This window comes from Anolis sagrei, chromosome 7, assembly GCF_037176765.1.
Source record: "Anolis sagrei isolate rAnoSag1 chromosome 7, rAnoSag1.mat, whole genome shotgun sequence".
Classification (NCBI taxonomy): domain Eukaryota; kingdom Metazoa; phylum Chordata; class Lepidosauria; order Squamata; family Dactyloidae; genus Anolis; species Anolis sagrei.
In genome coordinates, this window is record NC_090027.1 from 21,125,609 (window position 1) to 21,145,362 (window position 19,754).

The following is a 19,754-nucleotide window of genomic DNA, read 5'->3' on the forward strand; positions in this document are numbered from 1 at the left end:
CTTAATATGAAGGTTGAATGAAAAGTAATGCCTCCACCTTCGTAACTCCTCAACAGATGGCAGTACTGGTATGCGGCAGGTACTGGCTTGTTCAGTTGACTCTCCTCTACAGTTCCATTTTGGCGGGAAGCCTTAACATTGAACGGTTGTGTTGTTAAAGTGCAAAGTATGGAACCCTGCTCAGACAGACAGTCAATGCAACTTAAGCAACATGCAGTCATTGAATTCTTGACTGCAGAAAGTGTCACCCCAAAGATTCATCAGAGAATGCAAGCTGTTTATGGTTATTGTGTTGATGTGAGTCATTGGGCAAATAAGTGTAAAGATGTTGGGGTGGGAATATCTGACTTGCATGAAAAATAAAGAGTTGGACATCCTGTGACAGCAACCACCGGGTTTTACAGGCAAAAGGTTGACAGATTGATTCAGAACGATCATCGTATCACTCAGAGAGAAATTTCACACATAATCAGCATTTCACAAGAATGTGTGGGTCACATTATTGCTTTGGGTTGTTTTTTGGGGGGGGGGGTGAAAGGGGGGATGTGGAGCCCAAGTGGGAGAGTTGCTGGCCTTCCCATGGTTTACATCCTCCCTTCACCCAACCGGGGTGTGGGGTGTGTGCAGCCGCTCCTGCAGTCAGGCTTGCCTTGCAATCCTCTGGTCTTAGGGGAAAGAGTTGCCCGGTAGCCACGTGGGCCTCATGGAGCTGCTGTGGTGGCTCCAGCTGCTGCCGGGGCTTGCCTCGCCAAGCTCCCACACCTCTGTTGGGCCAGGCCTTCTCCTTCCTTCCCTCTTTCCTTTCCTCAATCCCTCCTCTCCCCAAAAGAAAATGGACTCTGCCTTCCTGCATGGAAAGGTACTCCATGGCGAGGCTTCTCGTCGCTCACAACGGTTGGTGCTTCATTCTTCTCGCACAATGGGGAGAGGGGCTTTCGCGCATGCTCTGTAAGGCATTTTTCTTTTTGGGGAGTTTAAACTTATTTCTCCTTCATTTTTAAAGTTTTTTTTTTGTTTGAAAGACAGATCAGATAAGAATGTTTTGCTGCCAAATTTGGTGTCAATTCGTCCAGTGGTGTTTGAGTTCTGTTAATCCCACAAACGAACATTACATTTTTTATTTATATAGATCACTGTAAATAAACCTTTCATGATTTTTAAAGATCGGACTCTGCATGTTTGCCTCCTAAACTCTGAATCCTTTACCAAGACGCTCTGCTCGCTAATGAGCTGATGCTCAGCTTTTAGTATCCTGTTTGTTTTTGGATGCTCTGCTATATTTTAGGGTAGTTTCACCTAACAATTTGCTGTATTTTTACCCTTGTTCATATGCATTTAGGATTGCACTCGTCCATATTTCCTGATGAGCAAATTGGGTCTTTGGACCGTAATAAAGATAGACTGATTGAAGAATAGAGATGGACACATTTCCAAAAGGTCTTTAGAGAATAATGCTGAGGGTCCAGTTTGTTTACATAGAAAGGGAAAGAAAGCTGAGAGGAAAGATGCTGGTATGTGAAGTGAAGTATGTCTGTGTGAACCCTCCTCAACATGGAAACAATGCTTTATTCACGGCCGGGGTGCCACCGTGTCCCCAGGTGGCCCGCTCAGCCACAAAGTCAGACACTCCCACCACTCCGGGCAGAGCTGCGTTGCTGCGGAAGAGGAACTGGCTCCCATGTTCTGCAGCCACAATTTCATCTAGGGAAGAGACAACGGGGTCGTGGTCCCTCAGCATCTGTGGGTAGGAAGCGGTGGCACCCTCAATGCGCAGGGAGCGCCGCACAGGGGTCAGGAGCCTCACCTCTGGTCGGGGGAGTCGCTTGCTGGACCTGGAAGGCAGAAAGTGAAGAGGGCCATCCCTTCCTTTCTCTCTCACACACTCCTTCCTTCTTTCCTTCCTCCCTCCCATCCTCAGGTGGCCAGTCAGGAAGGCAGACCAAGGGCATCAAGGAATTTTATGGCATCTCATTGGGGAAATAAGGGAGCAAAGGCCAAGCTTTGTGTATGTGTGAGGGTCTTACCTGGGCAGGGAAAGAACCTGGAGCTTGATGGCCGAGCAGGGCTTAGCCCATGATGGACTTTGCGGTGGGCTCTGAAGAGGGTCCGCATTCTCCTCTTCCTCCTCTGGGACAGGGCTAGCTGCAGAGGCAGAAGAGAAACACACTCCAGAGGGGCTCACAGGTGCCGAGCCTGTCATGCAAAGGGTTCCCATGGCGCACTCACCCCTGGATGGCACACTGACATGCTTCAAAATACCCGCGATGGCGTCCTGCAGCTCCTGCAGTGGCTGCAACAAAAGGAAGAATAAGAAACTAGCCCTTAGTAACTCCAGGTTGTATGGGTTGAGCTGCCGGGCGGTGACTCATCCTCACCCTTTTCCTGCGAACACCACCGCCACTACAAAGAATCCCTTTATTCCGAATAGACTACTGCAACACACTCTATGTGGGGCTGCCTCTGAAGACTGCCCAGAAGCTTCAATTAGTCCAACAGTCAGCAGCCAGGTTGCTCACTGTAGCAGTGCACAGGGAGCACACAGTTCCTCTGTTACGCCAGCTCCACTGGCTGTTGATCAGCTTCCAAGCACATAGAATCATAGATCATAGAATCAAAGAGTTGGAAGAGACCTCCTGGGCCATCCAGTCCAACTCCTGCCAAGAAGCAGGAATATTGCATTGAAATAGCCCCTGACAGATGGCCATCCAGCCTCTGTTTAAAAGCTTCCAAAGAAGGAGCCTCCACCACACTCTGGGGCAGAGAGTTCCACTGCTGAACGGCTCTCACAGTCAGGAAGTTCTTCCTCGTGTTCAGATGGAATCTCCTCTCTGGTAGTTTGAAGCCATTGTTCCGCGTCCTAGTCTCCAAGGAAGCAGAAAACAAGCTTGCTCCCTCCTCCCTGTGGCTTCCTCTCACATATTTATACATGGCTATCATATCTCCTCTCAGCCTTCTCTTCTTCAGGCTAAACATGCCCAGCTCCTTAAGCCGCTCCTCATAGGGCTTGTTCTCCAGACCTTTGATCATTTTAGTCGCCCTCCTCTGGACAATTCAAAGTGCTGGTTTTAACCTTTAAAGCCCTAAACTGTTCTGGCCCAAATTACCTGTCTGAATGTATCTCCTGTTACGAAATTTAAGATCATCTGGGGAGGCCCTGCTCTTGATCCCACCACCATCGCAAATGTGACTGGTGGAGACGAGGGACAAGGCCTTCTCTGCAGTGACCCCCCATCTGTGGAACTCCCGCCTCAGGGACATCAGATTGGCCACCTCCCTCCTGAATTTCAGAAGGAAACTTAAAACCTGGCTATGGGACCAAGTGTTTGAACAGTAATAACAGCAAGTAAAAGAAGTTTGCTTGCTGGGATTTATAGTTCACCTACAATCAATTAGCATGCTGAACTCCACCAATGATGAAATTGAACCAAACTTGGCACACAGAACTCCCATGACCAACAGAAAATACTGGGAGGGTTTGGTGGGCATTGACCTTGAGTTTGGGAGTTTTAGTTCACCTGTATCCAGAGAGCACTGTAGACTCAAACAATGATGGATCTGGACCAAACTTGGCACAAATACTCAATATGTCCATGTGTGAACACTGGTGGAGTTTGGGGAAAATCGACCTTGACATTTGGGAGTTGTAGTTGTTGGGATTTATAGTTCACCTACAATCAAAGAGCATTCTGAACCCCACCAACAATAGAATTGGACCAAACTTCCCACACAGAATCTCAATGGGCAACAGAAAATACTGTGTTTTCTGGTGATCTTTGGAGAGCCCTCTGACACCCCCTCGTGACCTCCCCATCCAGAGATCCTGACCCCCAGGTTGAGAAATGGAACAATGGCTTCAAACTACAGAAAAGAAAATTCCATCTGAACATGAGGAAGAGCTTCCTGACCGTGAGAGAGAGAGCTGTTCAGCAGTGGAACTCTTTCCCTGCCCCGGAGTGTGGTAAAGGCTCTTTCTTTAGGGGCTTTCAAAAAGAGGCTGGGTGACCATCTGTCGGGGGTGCTTTGAATAAGATTTCCCTGCTTCTTGGTAGTGGGTTGGACCAGATGGCCCACCAAGTCTCTTCCAACTCTAGGATTCTATGATTCTACCTCACACTGTGAGGCCTTCTCACAGGCAGATTTTTCTCTCACTGAGGTTTACCTCAGACTGACAGCTACTAAGCTATAGGCACACCTGCTTATATAGAAATACAACTTTTGCTTAATCATTGCACCTATTTAACCCCTCACATTTTTTGTGATTAAAAATGCCTAGTTAATTTTTAATATTTCTGACAGAACCTGTTGACTGAAAAGTTGGTGGTTCAAATTCTGAGATCAGAATGAAGAGAGGGGCCAGGAAGGCAGTTCCATCTTGTCTCCTGCACTGTGCTAATAATATAATATAATATAATATAATATATTGTATATACATATAATATTGATAATATTATACTGTAATACAATATTGAGCCTCCAGTGGCTCAGTGGGCTAAACCGCTGAGCTGCTGAGCTTGTTGACCGAAAGGTCGCATGTTCGATTCCGGGGAGCGGCGCGAGCTTCCGCTGTCAGCCCTAGCTTCTGCCAACCTAGCAGTTCGAAAACATGCAAATGTAGGTAGATCAGTAGGTACCGCTCCGGCGGGAAGGTAATGGCGCTCCATGCAGGCATGCTGGCCACATGAATTTGGAGTTGTCTATGGACAACGCCGGCTCTTCGGCTTAGAAATGGAGATGAGCACCACACCCCAGAATCAGACATGACTGGACATAATGTCAGGGGACAACCTTTACCTTTTAATACAATATAATACTACTACTAATAATATGATATTATAATTATATATTTTATATTAAATGTAATAGTACTAATAATATCACAGTACAATGTTATAGTACAATGTAATATATAATATTAATATTGTGCTATGTTAATAATATATTGTATTTACTTTTTACTTGTAAGCCGCTCTGAGTCCCCTTCGGGGTGAGAAGGGCGGCATATAATTCTCGTGAATAAAATAAATAAATAAATAAATAAAATTTGGGGAGAGGAGTGAGCTCCCACTGTTAGCCCCAGCTTCTGCCAACCTAGCAGTTCGAAAACATGCAAGTGTGAGTAGATCATTAAGTAATAATAATAATAATAATAAGACTTTATTTGTACCCCGCTACCATCTCCCGAGGGACTCGGTGCGGCTTACATGAGGCCGAGCCCACAACACAATAACAGCAATAATACAAAAACAATACAAAGTACTGCTTCAGTGGGAAGGTAAGGACGCTCCATGCAGTCATGACGGTCACATGAGATATCTATGGACAACGCTGGCTCTTCGGCTTAGAAATGGAGATGAGCACTAGATTCCCAGAGTTGGACACAACTAGACTTAATGTCAGTGGAAACCTTTACCTTTACTAAGCTTAAGCTCGACTCTGCTCATTGAGTTGCTGGAGCTTGTTTGCTCTGCTGTTGTGCTCTCAGGCTTCGCTACTGCCTTTCTAAACTGTTATATGTTGCTGCTGCTGCTCTGTGTGAGTGTTTTTTGAGCTCTGAGGCCTCCACTCACCGTGGCCCCGGCAGAGAGGGCTGCTTCGTAGAGCCCCGTCACGTCCAAGGTGCCCTTTCGTGCCTCCAGTGTGGCTTTGCAGACCCAGAACTGGGCAAACTTCTCCACTTGCGGGATGCGGGTCAGCGTCGCAAGGATCTGCTCAGCAGGGAGACCCTAAAGAGGGAGAGAAGAAGGAAATAAGAAATCAGAACGGGCACAAGGCTGTAAGGAGGCTGGAATAGGTGCCCAAGGGGATCCCTGTGAGCACACTTTCATATTTATTTATTTATCGTGTCAGGAGCAACCAGACAGTTGTATTACACGTTTAACAGAACAAACAAACACACAAAACACAAAGTTTGCAAGCTTGGTAGTTGATTAAATGTCCTTTGACCAGTATCTGGCCACTTGGAGTGCGTCTGGTGTTGCCGCAAGGAGGTTCCACAGCAAGCTGGCTTCAGGAAAGGCAAAAGCTGCACATCGCAAGTGCTGAACCTGACTCAGCACATAGAAGATGGCTTTGAAAGGCAGCAGATCACAGGAGCTGTCTTCATAGACCTGTCAGCAGCTTATGATACTGTAAACCACCACCTCCTCCTGAGAAAAATGTATAATATCACAAAGGACTACCACCTCACCCGCCTCATAGGAAACCTGCTACAAAACAGGAGCTTTTTTGTTGAGTCCAGGGCCAGAGAAGCAGATGGCGGAAACAGAAGAACAGACTGCCTTAGGGGAGCGTGCTTGCTCCATCCATGTTCAACATTTACACAAATGACCAGCCACTGCCAGAAGGGACAGAGAGTTTCATCTATGCTGATGATCATGCCATCACCGCTCAAGCAGGGAGTTTTGAGATGGTTGAACAGAAGCTCTCCGAAGCTCTAGGTGCTCTTACCGCCTATTACAGGGAAAACCAGATAATCCCTAATCCATCTAAAACATAGATATATGCTTTTCACCTTAAGAACAGACAAGCATCCTGAGCTCTGAGGATTACCTGGGAAGGAATCACACTGGAGCATTGCAGCACACCCAAATACCTGGGAGTCACTCTGGACCGTGCTCTGACCTACAGGAAGCACTGCCTGAATATCAAGCAAAAAGTGGGCGCTAGAAACAATATCATACGAAAGCTGACTGGCACAACCTGGGGATCACAACCAGACACAGTGAAGACATCTGCCCTTGCGCTATGCTAATCTGTTGCTGAGTATGCATGCCCAGTGTGGAACACATCTCACCATGCTAAAACAGTAGATATGGCTCTAAATGAGACATGCCACATTATCACGGGGTGTCTGCGCCCTACACCACTGGAGAAATTACACAGTTTAGCCGGTATTGCACTGCCTGAATCTCAAACACTTTCATATGATGGTGGCCCAAAGAAGCTGGCATGAGGCCATTGCCTTTTCCCACTGCCTGCTGTTTATTTATTTATTTACCATATTTATATACCACCTTTCTCAGGGCGGTTTACAAACGGCAAAATTCAATGCCCCCAATAACATAAAATATAATTAAAACATTAACATATAATATAAACATATAAAAAACAATATAGTCAATAAAAACAATAAAACACAAGTCTTCACGTCTCACTACTGAAATCATTTCCCAGTCGCATCGTCTAATCGTTCCATGGATCTAAAATAGCCTGTTACACTGCATCTGCAAATGCTTGCTCAAAAAGCCAGGTTTTGACTCTCTTTCAGAATGTTAAGATCTAGTATCCTTAGGGAGGGTGTTCCATAGCCGAGGGGCCACCGCTGAGAAGGCCCCGTCTCTCGTTCCTGCCAGTCGCATCTCTGGAGAAATGTAGCCCACTCCTGGTTATAAAGCAGGCATGGGCCAACTTGGACCCTCCCTCCAGGTGTTTTGGACGTCAACTCCCACAGTTCCTAACAGCCTACCGGCCTGCCATACCTACTATAAAGGAGGCAAACAAGCCAAACCGGTCTCCTTCTCTCCCATTGCCCAGCTACATCCCCAACAAGTGAGAAAGAAGCTCCCCACTCCGGACACCTGCCTCTTCTGCCAGTTTCTGGCACTCTGCCAAGGTGTGCACAAACTTGTTGGCCAGGTACTGCTGCTCTTTCCTCTCTTCCTCTTCCTTCTTCTTCTTCTCTTCCTCCTCCTCCAAGGGGCCCCAGAAGGAGAGATTCAGGCTGGACTTTGCCTTTGGAGGTTTTGGGACAGTGGGGCGCATGGGGGGCCTCTTGTAACGTTTTCCTCGGGACACCAGCCAGTCCTCCAGCAGCTTCCTAAAGAGGCAGAGGAAGGTACACCATCACAAGGAAGGTCCACTAACAGTAGAGACGCACCAAAAGGACCCCTGCTTTGCTCCGTAGGGAAAAGGGCTCACGGGAGGCCCCGTCCCGTCCCCCCCAGGAAAAAGGCATAGGTGGGCCCCCACTTCAAGCTTCGCCTAGTTGCACCTTCCCTTCCCGTTCCCTCAATACACTGATTGCACTACCGTATGTGTCATGATCACTGGGGAGAGCATGGAGCTGTCAGCTCCAGCTCTCCATGTGGGGACATGAGAGAAGCCTCCCACAAGGATGGTAAAACATCAAAACATCCGGGTGTCCCCTGGGCAACATCCTTGCAGACAGCCAGTTCTCTCACACCAAACAAACAAACAACTCTCCCCTCCAAAACCCAAAACAAACAAAAAAACCCTCATATCTGGGCCTTCTCTATTATTATTATTATTATTATTATTATTATTATTATCTGGGGTTTTTCTACTACTACTACTACTACTACTAATAATAATAATCATCATCATCATCTATATAAATACAAATGTAAATGTCCGTTTGTGAATGATCTCAAATCTCCCAAAATACTTCACTGATTGCTTCCAAATTTGGACACGATGTAGCTTTCAATCAAGTGAATGCTTTTATGTATTCCCATGCCTACTATTACATAGATATCACACCTATGACAGGTAAAAACATGCTTGGCATCCCAAACAGCGCCATCTGCTGGATGTCCAAGCAACACATCACAATGTAATCCCATCAAGGCTGGAGCCGCCATTAGGAATCCTCGGACTGGTTGTCCCATCGCCTTCCTCAAGAGCAGGACCGGAGGGGCAGTTAGAGAAATCCAGGCTGGAGAGAGGGGCGGGGAATGGGCCCAGGGGAAGGAAACAGGCAGGCAAGGAAGAAGGCCCAGCCCAAGCCCTGGGCTCCCGTAATGTGTCAGTGTGTCTTTTGCCTCCTGAATGCGACATTATTGTAATTTCATTCTTGGTCCATAGTCCACATTCTCTATACACTGGCATTGAGTATTTGCCTTTTTTGTTTGTTTGTTTGGAGACAGGGCAGAGTATAAATTAAGTTATTATAATTATATATTATATTATATGTAATGTATTCTTTTTCTGTCAGGAGCGACTTGAGAAACTGCAAGTTGCTTCTGGTGTGAGAGAATATATAGAAATAATAACACTGAAATATAACAATACTAATAATAATAATTATACAGTATAATATATAATAATGTAATATATTATATTATATTATATTATATATACTACAACTTATGATATAGCACAATGTATTACATAGTACTAATAGCATAATATACTGGTACAGTGTTATATATATATTGTGGTATAATAATATAGTACAATAATGTAATGATAATATAATATAATATATTGCAGTATAATAGTATAGAACAATATAATAATTAAAAGGTAAAGGTAAAGGTTTTCCTCTGATATTAAGTCCAGTCGTGTCCGACTCTGGAGGGTGATGCTCATCTCCATTTCTAAACCAAAGGGCCGGTGTATGTAGACATTACTGAGGTCATGTGGCCATGGGCATGACTACATGGAGCGCCATTACCTTCCCGTCGGTATGGTACCTATTGATCTACTCACATTAGCAAGCTTTCGAACTACTATTTTACTAATATTGTGTGATGTTAATATAATATTAAAAATATTATAATGTAATACAATATAATACTAATAGTAATACAATATAATAATATATAATAATATTGTAATGTAATAATACTAATATATTAAATAAAATACTGTTGATAATATATAATTAAATAAAATACTGTTGATTATATATAATAATATATAACATGTAACAATACTGTTTTATTATTATATATTAGTAAATTTTAAGTTTTACGCGAGCCCTTAGTGGCGCAGTGGGCTAAACCGCTTGTTGACCGAAAGGTCGCAGGTTCGAATCCAGCGAGTGGTGTGAGCTCCCACTGTCAGCCCCAGCTTCTGCCAACCTAGCAGTTTGAAAACATGCAAATGTGAGTAGATCAATAGGTACTGCTTTGGCGGGAAGGTAACAGCACTCCATGCAGTCATGCCAGCCACATGACCTTGGAGGTGTCTGCACACAACGCTGGCTCTTTGGCTTAGATATGGAGATGAGCACTACACCGCAGAGTCAGACACGACTGGACTTAATGTTAGGGGAAAACCTTTACCTTTACCTAAATTACCTAAAGGTTCGAATTCGGAGAGAGTGCGGATGAGCTCTCTCTGTCAGCTCCAGCTCCTCATGCGGGGACATGAGAGAAGCCTCCCACAAGGATGTTAAAACATCAAAACATCCAGACGTCTCCTGGGCAACATCTTTGCAGACGGCCAATTCTCTCAAACCAGAAGCAACTTGCAGTTTCTCAAGTCGCTCCTGACACGACAAAAAAAACCCCAAAACTGTACTGTAATATTTTTAATTGTGAGCCGCTTTGAGTCTCCGTATGGTGGGATAACGTGGGATATAAATAAATAATATCCCAGGAATAAAAATCATGTTACGTAGTGTTATTGTTGTTAAAATGCAAAGGCCATTTGCCGCACTTGCCTCCGGTCCTGAGCAGAAGGGGTCTTGAGTTCTTGGCCTGGACCCACATCTGGCTGCCTGGGTTTGGAGGTCCTTCTCCTGCTGCTTTGGAGCCCCCCACAGGCAGGCGCTGTGTGACCTGCAGAAGTCGTGGGTCTATGCTTTGGGTTGGGGGTCCTTGGCCGTTGCCGGAAGCTGCCTTGCTTCCTCTGGGCTCCGCTTCTGGTTGCAGCTGAATGGCTCCTTGCGGGAGTGGGCCTTGGATCAGTGGGGGGCCTCTTGCCTGGAAGGGCCGAGGGACAGCGAGGAGTCTGGTGCTCCTTTAGAGGAAGTGCTGAGTTGCTCCTCACAGAGAGAGCCCCCCTACCCCCCAAAAGGGCAGGTTGCTTGAATGTATTGCAACTAGAGCCTTGGTTTCCAAACACCGGTCCGGAAATTGCTCTTTTCTGAGTCGGCCAGACTGTGGTCACTCCGACGCCAGCGTTCTCTTTCCCATCTTTTGCCTTCTGCCTTCTTTGGCTGTGGTCATTCCTGAGTGGCTTCTCAGGGTGGCTTTGGGTGGGGGCCTTTTTTGAGCGAAGTGGGGGCTCCTGGGGAAAGCGGGACCTTGCTGTCGGGTGCTTTGTTGTCGCAGTGGGGTGGGGTGCTCTGGGCACTACTTTCTTGACAGTGGCTTCCTTATGTTGACCTGGACTGGCCTTCCTCCGCTCCGTCCTGGCCATCTGGAAAGAGAGAATAGCCTTCTAGGAAACCAAGCAGGTCAATAAGGAGCTCAAGAGCTTGAATGCACCCCTGTCTCCCTCCCTCTGGACCCTCTGGACTTATTTGGGGGCTTATTTGGAGCCCCCAAATAAGGGAAGAACACCCCCTCCCAAAACCCACAAGAGTATTGCTTGGCGTCCACTTACTGAGCTTGGTCTGGAGGGAGCCAAGGCCTGCCCATTGGTCCTGTCCTTCAAGTAGGGCCTATTTGGGGGAGAAAAGTTGTTTGGAGGGCCAGGTACCCAGGTAGCCCCCCCCCCCCCAAGGAACTGGCCAAGACTCAAAAGTGTTTGTGAGGAACCAACCCACCCGTGTGGGAGTTGTAGTTCACCCTGCACACAGAGCACTCAACCATACCAATGACGGATCTGGACTAAACATGGCACACAGAACTGTAGTGACAAACAGAACATACTGCAAATGTTTGTGAGGGGACCGATCCACCTGCATGGGGGTTGTAGTTCACTCTTCCTTTGCTCTTTTTTTCCATGCTTCTTTCTCTCTTTCCTTCTTTCTTTCCCTCCCTCTTTTTCTCCTTCCTTCCTTCCTTTATTTCTTTCTCCCCTTCCTGCCCTCTCAGAATGGGGGATGTCTGGCTCGGGAGCAGTACGTGTGAAAAAGATCTTGGAGTCCTCGTGGACAACAAGTAGACTCCAACAAATGCTACATTCAGCAAAGGACAAGAGGGATCCTCTCACTTCTGCAGGAGTCTACCGTATTCCATGCAGCTGTGGACAAGTCTACATAGGGACCACCAAACGCAGCATTGCCCAAACACGCTTCAAGGAACATGAAAGGCACTGCAGACTACTTCAACCAGAGAAGTCAGCCATAGCAGAGCACCTGATGAACCAGCCTGGACACAGCATCTTATTCAAGGACACAGAAATGCTGGACCACTCTCACAACCACCATGTCAGACTACACAGAGAAGCCATTGAAATCTACAAGCATGTGGACAATTTCAACAGAAAGGAGGAAACCATGAAAATGAACAAAATCTGGCTACCAGTATTAAAGAACTCTAAAATTGCAACAGCAAAACAACAGAGAGTAAACAATCAGGCACATCAATTCACTCTCAACAAGAGATTCCCCCCAGGCACTTCCAGGCCATTGAATGCAACTCAAGGTGATCAGCTGAAACATTACCCTGGTCATTTCACAGATATACAGGGTTAGTCAAAATGCATAGGCCAATCTGCCATTCAATTGAATGGCTTATTGGCCTATGCATTTTGACTAACCCTGTATAAACCCATTTTCCCTACTTCCAACAGACCTCACTATCTTTGAGGATGCTTGCCATAGATGCAGGCGAAACGTCAGGAGAAAAATTGCCTCCAGAACATGGCGATATAGCCCGGAAAACCTACAACAACCCACTTTCTCATTACTTTATTTTCCAGATCACCAGACTGGTCCACAGCAACGCCTGGCAGGTAGTAATAATAATAATAATGTTCCAAATTCAAGTGAAAGGGACTGATCTTGGCCAAGAAACAAACCCATTTCCCTCCAATCAGTGGCCTTGCTGGGTCCCTCCTTGCTCACCTGCCTCCCGCCGGCCTGGGCCTCCCTTTCTGGGCCAGGAACGCCTCCAGGCGCCGCCTCCGATCCGCTGCGGAAGAGACCAAGGGCAGGTCAGGACTCCAAGGCCCATCCTCCCCCGAAAACCAAAGCAGGCGCTCTGCACATGCTCTGGAGCGCCCTCGCACTTACCTGCGGCGGCATCCTCCTCCGCAGAGCAGTCCCGCCCCGGCCTTGGCCTTCCTTTCCCTCTTTCTCTGTCGCTCCCTCCGAAGCGGAGGCTCCCAGGCCAGGCAGACATGACAGCTGCACAAACTCGTTGGTTCCGCCCCGCCGAGATTCAAACACTCCAATCAGCAACGGCAAATTTGGAAAGAGGGAGGGGCCTCACAGCCGCGCCCCAATCAGAGACGAGGGGCGGGGACACACAGCGCGAAGGGAACGCCCCTCAGCAGCCTCAGAAGGGGGAAAGGGGCGGAGCCTCATAAGTACACCATAATCAGACTGCCACGGAGGGTAAAGGAACGCCCCTCAACAGCCTCAGAAGGGAAAGTGGGCGGGGCCTCACAGCTATATCCCAATCAGAGGCGAGGGGCGGGGCCATGCAGGGTGAAGATCGGGAAGGGGGCGGAGCCTCAGGGAAAGGGGCGTGGCTTTACAGCTGGAGTCTCTCTTCCCCCTTTTTTAAGTGTCAAATCAAAACACACAGGTATCTCTTGGATCCAATTTGGACAAATATGAGAATATTATATAAATGATAAGAAGATTGGTTTCATGGAAAATAATTCTCTATGGCAGGGGTCCTCAAACTTTTTAAACAGAGGGCCAGGTCACAATCTCTCAAACTGTTGGAGGGCCAGATTATAATTTGAAAAAAACACGAATGAATTCCTATGCACACTGCACATATCTTATTTGTAGTGCAAAAGACACTGAAAAACAATACAATAATTAAAATGAAGAACAATTTTAACAAATATAAACTTATTAGTATTTCAATGGGAAGTGTGGGCCTGCTTTTGGCTGATGAGATAGGATTGTTGTTGTTGTTGTGTGCTTTCAAGTCGTTTCAGACTTAGGTTGACCCTGAGCGAGGGCCGGGTAAATGACCTTGGAGGGCCGTATCCGCCCCCCGGGCCATAGTTCGAGGACCCTTGCTCTATGGGATAAAGTCCTGGTCTCAGAAAATAAATTGACAACGAACATTTACAAGAAATTATTAGAGTGGTCCACTGAGACAGAATTGATCAAAGATTGCATAATTAAGTGGGCTGAGAATATAGGCCACCCAATCAATTGTATAAATTGGGGGGGGGGGGGGAAATGGAATAGAAAAATAAGATACACTTACACAATGGACCTGAGAGAAAACTGGATGAAGATGATGTACAGGTGGTACAGTTGAGGAGCCACGACTGAAAAGGCCCTGTCTCTCAGTCCCACCTGTGAAGGAGGTGCGACTGAGAGCAGGGCCTCCCGGGATGATACTAGCTTCCTAGATGGTTCATGGAGGGAGAGATGTTTGGAAAGGTAAGCTGGGCTTACAACATTTTATCTGTTGAGGGCTTTATTTATTTATTTATTTATTTACGACATTTATATGTCACCCTTCTCACCCCGAAGGGGACTCAGAGCGGCTTACAAGGTATATATACATACAATATAATATATTATTAGCATAGTACAATATCAGTTTTAAATATTGCTATATTATACTATACCAATTATATTGTAATATTATTAGTAATATTACATGTAATATAAATATATAATTATAATATCATATTATTATTAGTAGTAGTATTATATTGCATTACATTACAATATTATAAATATTATATGTTTATACAATATATATTATATTATATTATTAGAATAGCACAGGAGACAAGGTGGAACTGTCTCCTGGCCTCCCCTCTCTTCGCTCTGGCCCAGAGCAGCAGTTGGTGCTGGGGGGAGGGGTCTCCAGCTGATGGCATATGCAGGAGAGAAGATGGTGCTGTCCCCTGCACTTTGAATTGTGCTTGGTAGCAAACTGGCAGCCAGTGGAGCTGGCATAATAAGGGAGTTGTATGCTCCTTGAACGCCGTTCCAGTGAGCAGCCTGACTGCTGCCCATTGGACCATTTGAAGCTTTTATACAGTCTTCAAAGGCAACCCCATGTAGAGTGCATTGCAGTAGTCTATACAGGATGAAACCAGAGCATGGACTACCGTGGCCAAGTCTGATCTCCCAAAGTAGGGGCACAAGCTTTAATTGTGCAAATCCTCCCACAGTTACTTCCAAAATCTGGGGTTCCAGGCTCAGCTATGAGTTCAGGATCGCACCCAAGATGTGAACCCTTGTCTTCAGGGGAGTGAAACCCTGTCCGGCACTGGCTGTAATCCGATACTCTGTTTGGCCATTCAACTGACCAGGAGGACCTCTGTCTTGTCTAGATTCAGTTTCAATTTGTTCACCCTCATCCAGACCATCACAGTTATCACAAAAATTTAATGTGCAGATTTTATAAATGTGGATTTAATATGATGTGTGGGAATGAATGGAAGAATGGAAGATGAATTTATGTATGGAGCTAATAATTTTGGAATTATCAGTAAAATATTAAGGCCTGCAATGACTAGCTACCTGTATGTATGTATGTATGTATGTATGTATGTATGGAGCTAATAATTTTGGAATTACCAGTAAAATATTAAGGCCTGCAATGACTAGCTACCTGTATGTATGTATGTATGTATGGAGCTAATAATTTTGGAATTACCAGTAAAATATTAAGGCCTGCAATGACTAGCTACCTGTATGTATGTATGTATGTATGGAGCTAATAATTTTGGAATTACCAGTGAAATATTAAGGCCTGCAATGACTAGCTACCTGTATGTATGTATGTATGTATGGAGCTAATAATTTTGGAATTACCAGTAAAATATTAAGGCCTGCAATGACTAGCTACCTGTATGTATGTATGTATGTACGTACGGAGCTAATAATTTTGGAATTACCAGTAAAATATTAAGGCCTGCAATGACTAGCTAGCTACCTGTATGTATGTATGTATGTATGTATGTATGGAGCTAATAATTTTGGAATTACCAGTAAAATATTAAGGCCTGCAATGACTAGCTACCTGTATGTATGTATGTATGTATGGAGCTAATAATTTTGGAATTACCAGTAAAATATTAAGGCCTGCAATGACTAATCTACCTGTATGTATGTATGTATGTATGTATGTAGCTAATAATTTTGGAATTACCAGTAAAATATTAAGGCCTGCAATGACTAGCTACCTGTATGTATGTATGTATGTATGTATGGAGCTAATAATTTTGGAATTACCAGAGAAATATTAAGGCCTGCAATGACTAGCTACCTGCTTGCTGGACTGTAATTAAAAGTTGCTAATGAGATCTAAGTAGTAAACTCTGATAAGAATTGGGACAGTGATAACATAAATGTTTACAATGTTAAGAAGGAAGTCAACATAAGATCAACACCAATCAAAAAGATCAACATCTGGCCAGGAAACTGAGATGGATCCAGGATGGAAGAAATCTATCATTAATTTACAACTTTGGGACTACATCAACAGAATATTCCTATAAAAGACTCAATCTAATAATGCTCAAAGTGTGGCAGACCTGAGGAGTCTGCTCCACCCGCTATGCTCTGCTCCATGGGAAGGAGAGAGATAGTGTACCTATGGAGAGTGACAGATTTGCAGGGAGCAGTCTGGTCACTTTAGGGCATCTTTCTCAAGGGAAGAGGAAGAAGTGCGCTTTTGGAGTCTTAGGTTTTGTGCAGGGAGTCCGGTTCTGCTGTATGGAAAACAGATATCTGGTCCTTGGCATTGTGCTTAGGGAAAGGATGCATTTTTGAGTTTTGAAGTTATGGCACGTTTGGAACTATGTGTTGGCAAGCTACAGGAAAGCAGAGTCTGGCCTAACAGGTGCCTCTCCAAGGAGGGAGAAAAGGATATGGTAATATTTGAATGCCTGAGGATGAATGCGTGTACATGTGGTGTGAATGCTGAGTGAAAATGTAATTTCCCTTTGTCTGTTTGTTAGTCCAATGTAATTGTGAATCCAATGCAGTTGCATAGAATCTATATGTTTGTATGTCTAATGTCATTCTTTGTCTAAATGTTTTTCTGTAATCTGATATACCCTCTCACACTAGAAATTGCAAAAAGAACCTATGCTTTAAAGTTATTGAAAAGTCAGTCATGACATAATATGACATAATTGATGCCAGAAGTGGGATATTCTTTTCCAATGTAGGAAAGTTATTCATAACACACCTGCCAAACATGGGCTCAGGACCTGAACAGCCTCCTTAGTAGTAGTGGAAAGGAGTGACAGAGTTGGACGTCATCTGCATATAGGTGATATTGAACTCCTAAACTCCGGACGATCTCTCCCAACAGCTTCATGTAGATGTTAAACAACATGGGGGACAATACTGAACCCTGTGGAACCCCACAAGACAATGGCTGTGGGGCAGAGCAGGTGCCCCCCAATAACACCTTCTGGGAACAGCCCTCCTGGAAGGACTGCAGCCACTGCAAAACAGTAACGTCAAGGCCCATTCTGTTGGGGTTCAGCCTGTGTGTGAACCTGAAACTGATTCTCTGATTGTATTTCCTGATGCAACTGAACAGGCTACTGAACATGTATTTTTCCCTGATGGTTTGGAAACTGTTGATTCTGAGGTCAGTGGCTTGGAAAGTGAAACTGCACATCTTGATGAGAATGTTTCAGATTCAGGCGGTGATAGCTCTCCAGAGGAGCTAGCACCTGTTTTTTTTTAATGAGGATAGAAAAGGACAGATTTGGAAAAACAAGAGTGAATCGCAGAGTCTGCGAAGGTCAAGCAGATTAAAGGAAAGGGAGGCACAGGCTTCAAAGCCTGGAGGCGTATCCCGAAACAGTTTCTTTAGTTTTAAGTGTCTCTCCTCGGGCCGTCTCGTTAGATCAAGCATCGTTTAGACTGAGGCAATACCTTGGTAGATTTCCCGTTTCCCATGGCCTGCATTCCCAGAGGCTTCTAGTTTCCAAGTACGGTTAGTGAAATGCTAACAGGTTCCAGGTTTTTATAGTATTGCTTTTGGAATTTTGATCTAGTTCTGAGATATTCCTGACTGCTGAGTTTTACTGTGGCTTTTTGACTTTGTATTTTCCTCTTTTTTTGTATTTTCCTTTGTATTTTCTTTGTATTTTTTTGTATTTTCCTCTTATTTTCCTTTTTTCATCAATAAAAAAGGATTGTTTTTCCCCACAGTCAAGTGTGGTGGATTAATCTTATGGACTCGTTTCCTGATCTGGGTTGCAACACATTCCCACAAGGCGAATAGAAATACTGAATATAATTACTGTATATACTCGAGTATAAGCCGACCCGAATATAAGCTGAGGCACCTAATTTTACCACAAAAAACTGAGAAAACGGATTGACTCGAGTATAAGCCGAGGGTGGGAAATACAGCAGCTACTGGTAAATTGCAAAATAAAAATAGATACCAATTAAATTACATTAATTGAGCAATCAGTTGGTTATATATTTTTGAATATTTACAAAAATGGTAATTTAAGATAAGACTCAGTTCTTGTGGGTTTTTTTCGGGCTATATGGCCATGTTCTAGAGGCATTTCTCCTGACGTTTCGCCTGCATCTATGGCAGGCATCCTCAGAGGTGAGGTCTGCTGGAGCTGGGAAAAAAGGGGTTTATATATCTGTGGAATGACCATGGTGAGACAAAGGGCTTTTGTAAGTTGGGCTAGGTGTGGATCTTTCAACTGCCCACCTTGATTAGCATACAATGGGCTGACTGTGCCTGGGGCAAACTCTTCTTGAAGGGTGATTAGATGTCCCTGCCTGTTTTTCTCTCTGCTGTTTTTGCTGTTGCTGTTGCTTTTTTCCCAGCTCCAGCAGACCTCACCTCTGAGGATGCTTGCCATAGATGCAGGCGAAACGTCAGGAGAAATGCCTCTAGAACATGCCTATATAGCCCGAAAAAACCCACAAGAACTGAGTGATTCCGGCCATGAAAGCCTTCGACAATACATAAGATAAGACTGTCCAAATCTGATAAAATGATTATTTACTTTCTTCAATGTAAATGTGCTTACATATCCTTCCAATAATAATAAAGAGAGCAACATAACAAATGTAATAATAACAATAATAATAAAGAGTAAAATAATTAATGTTGCAATAACAATTATACAGTAAAATAATAAATGTATAATAATAGAGTAAAATGATAAATGTAATAATAATAAATGGAATAAAATAATAAATGAAATGAAAATAATAATAACAGAGTAAAATAATAAATAACCTTGACTCGAGTATAAGCCGAGGGGGACGTTTTCAGCCTAAAAAAAGGGCTGAAAAACTAGGCTTATACTCGAGTATACACAGTACTTGGAACATTTAAAAAATAAAAACAGTCTCTCTTTTGGGTGTAGGAGTTTATTCTCATGAGTACAAACTTGGGGGGGGGGGAGGGAGGGAATAATTATTAAATTAGTAATAAATACTTGCATTAAATAATAACAATATGAACAACAACAATAACAATAACCTGTTTCAATAACCTGGAAAGGAATGGCACAACCGTGCAGGTGTTTCCCTCCCAGGCACCACAACTGCAAGATCTAAGCTGAATCTATGCTGCCTTCGATCCCAGGATCTGATCCCAGATTATCTACTTTGAACTGGATTATATGAGTCTACACTGCCAGATAATCTAGGATAAACAGACCACCTGGAATCAGATCCTGGGATATAAGGCTCGCCTGGAAGGGACCCCAGAAGGGGGCCTTAGGGAAGGGAGAGGGGGGTCTTCTTTGTCTCCATCTACACTGAGCATTGAAGTCAGTTTCAAACCGCTATGGGGGGGAGTGGCTTTGTGCAGATGATTCTATAGCAGGCCTGGGCCAACTTGGGCCCTCCCTCCAGGTGTTTTGGACTCCAACTCCCACAATTCCTAACAGCCTACCGGCTGTTAGGAATTGTGGGAGTTGGAGTCCAAAACACCTGGAGGGAGGGCCCAAGTTGGCCCAGGCCT

General features: G+C 44.7%; 1 protein-coding gene across 1 annotated transcript; it reads right to left on the reverse strand.

Annotated features, from left to right (window-relative positions):
* Positions 1-260: 260 nt before the first annotated feature.
* CKAP2L (cytoskeleton associated protein 2 like) lies at positions 261-13,035 on the reverse strand. Its single transcript, XM_067470723.1, has 9 exons — positions 12,872-13,035; positions 12,704-12,770; positions 11,296-11,353; positions 10,409-11,109; positions 7,582-7,816; positions 5,568-5,723; positions 2,227-2,290; positions 2,025-2,142; positions 261-1,832 (listed from the first exon to the last, which is right to left on the reverse strand). The coding sequence occupies exons 1-9, from the start codon at positions 12,978-12,980 to the stop codon at positions 1,547-1,549; spliced, it is 1,794 nt and encodes a 597-aa protein (XP_067326824.1). The 5' UTR covers positions 12,981-13,035; the 3' UTR covers positions 261-1,546.
* Between the last annotated feature and the right edge of the window lie 6,719 nt (positions 13,036-19,754).

Coding starts and splice junctions, on each gene's coding strand:
- CKAP2L (XM_067470723.1), bottom strand. CDS start 12,980: ATGTCTGCCTGGCCTGGGAGCCTCCGCTTCGGAGGGAGCGACAGAGAA. Junction 11,110..11,295: donor CTCCCTCCAGACCAAGCTCA/GTAAGTGGACGC, acceptor CTCTCTTTCCAG/ATGGCCAGGACGGAGCGGAG. Junction 2,143..2,226: donor TGTCAGTGTGCCATCCAGGG/GTGAGTGCGCCA, acceptor CTGCCTCTGCAG/CTAGCCCTGTCCCAGAGGAG.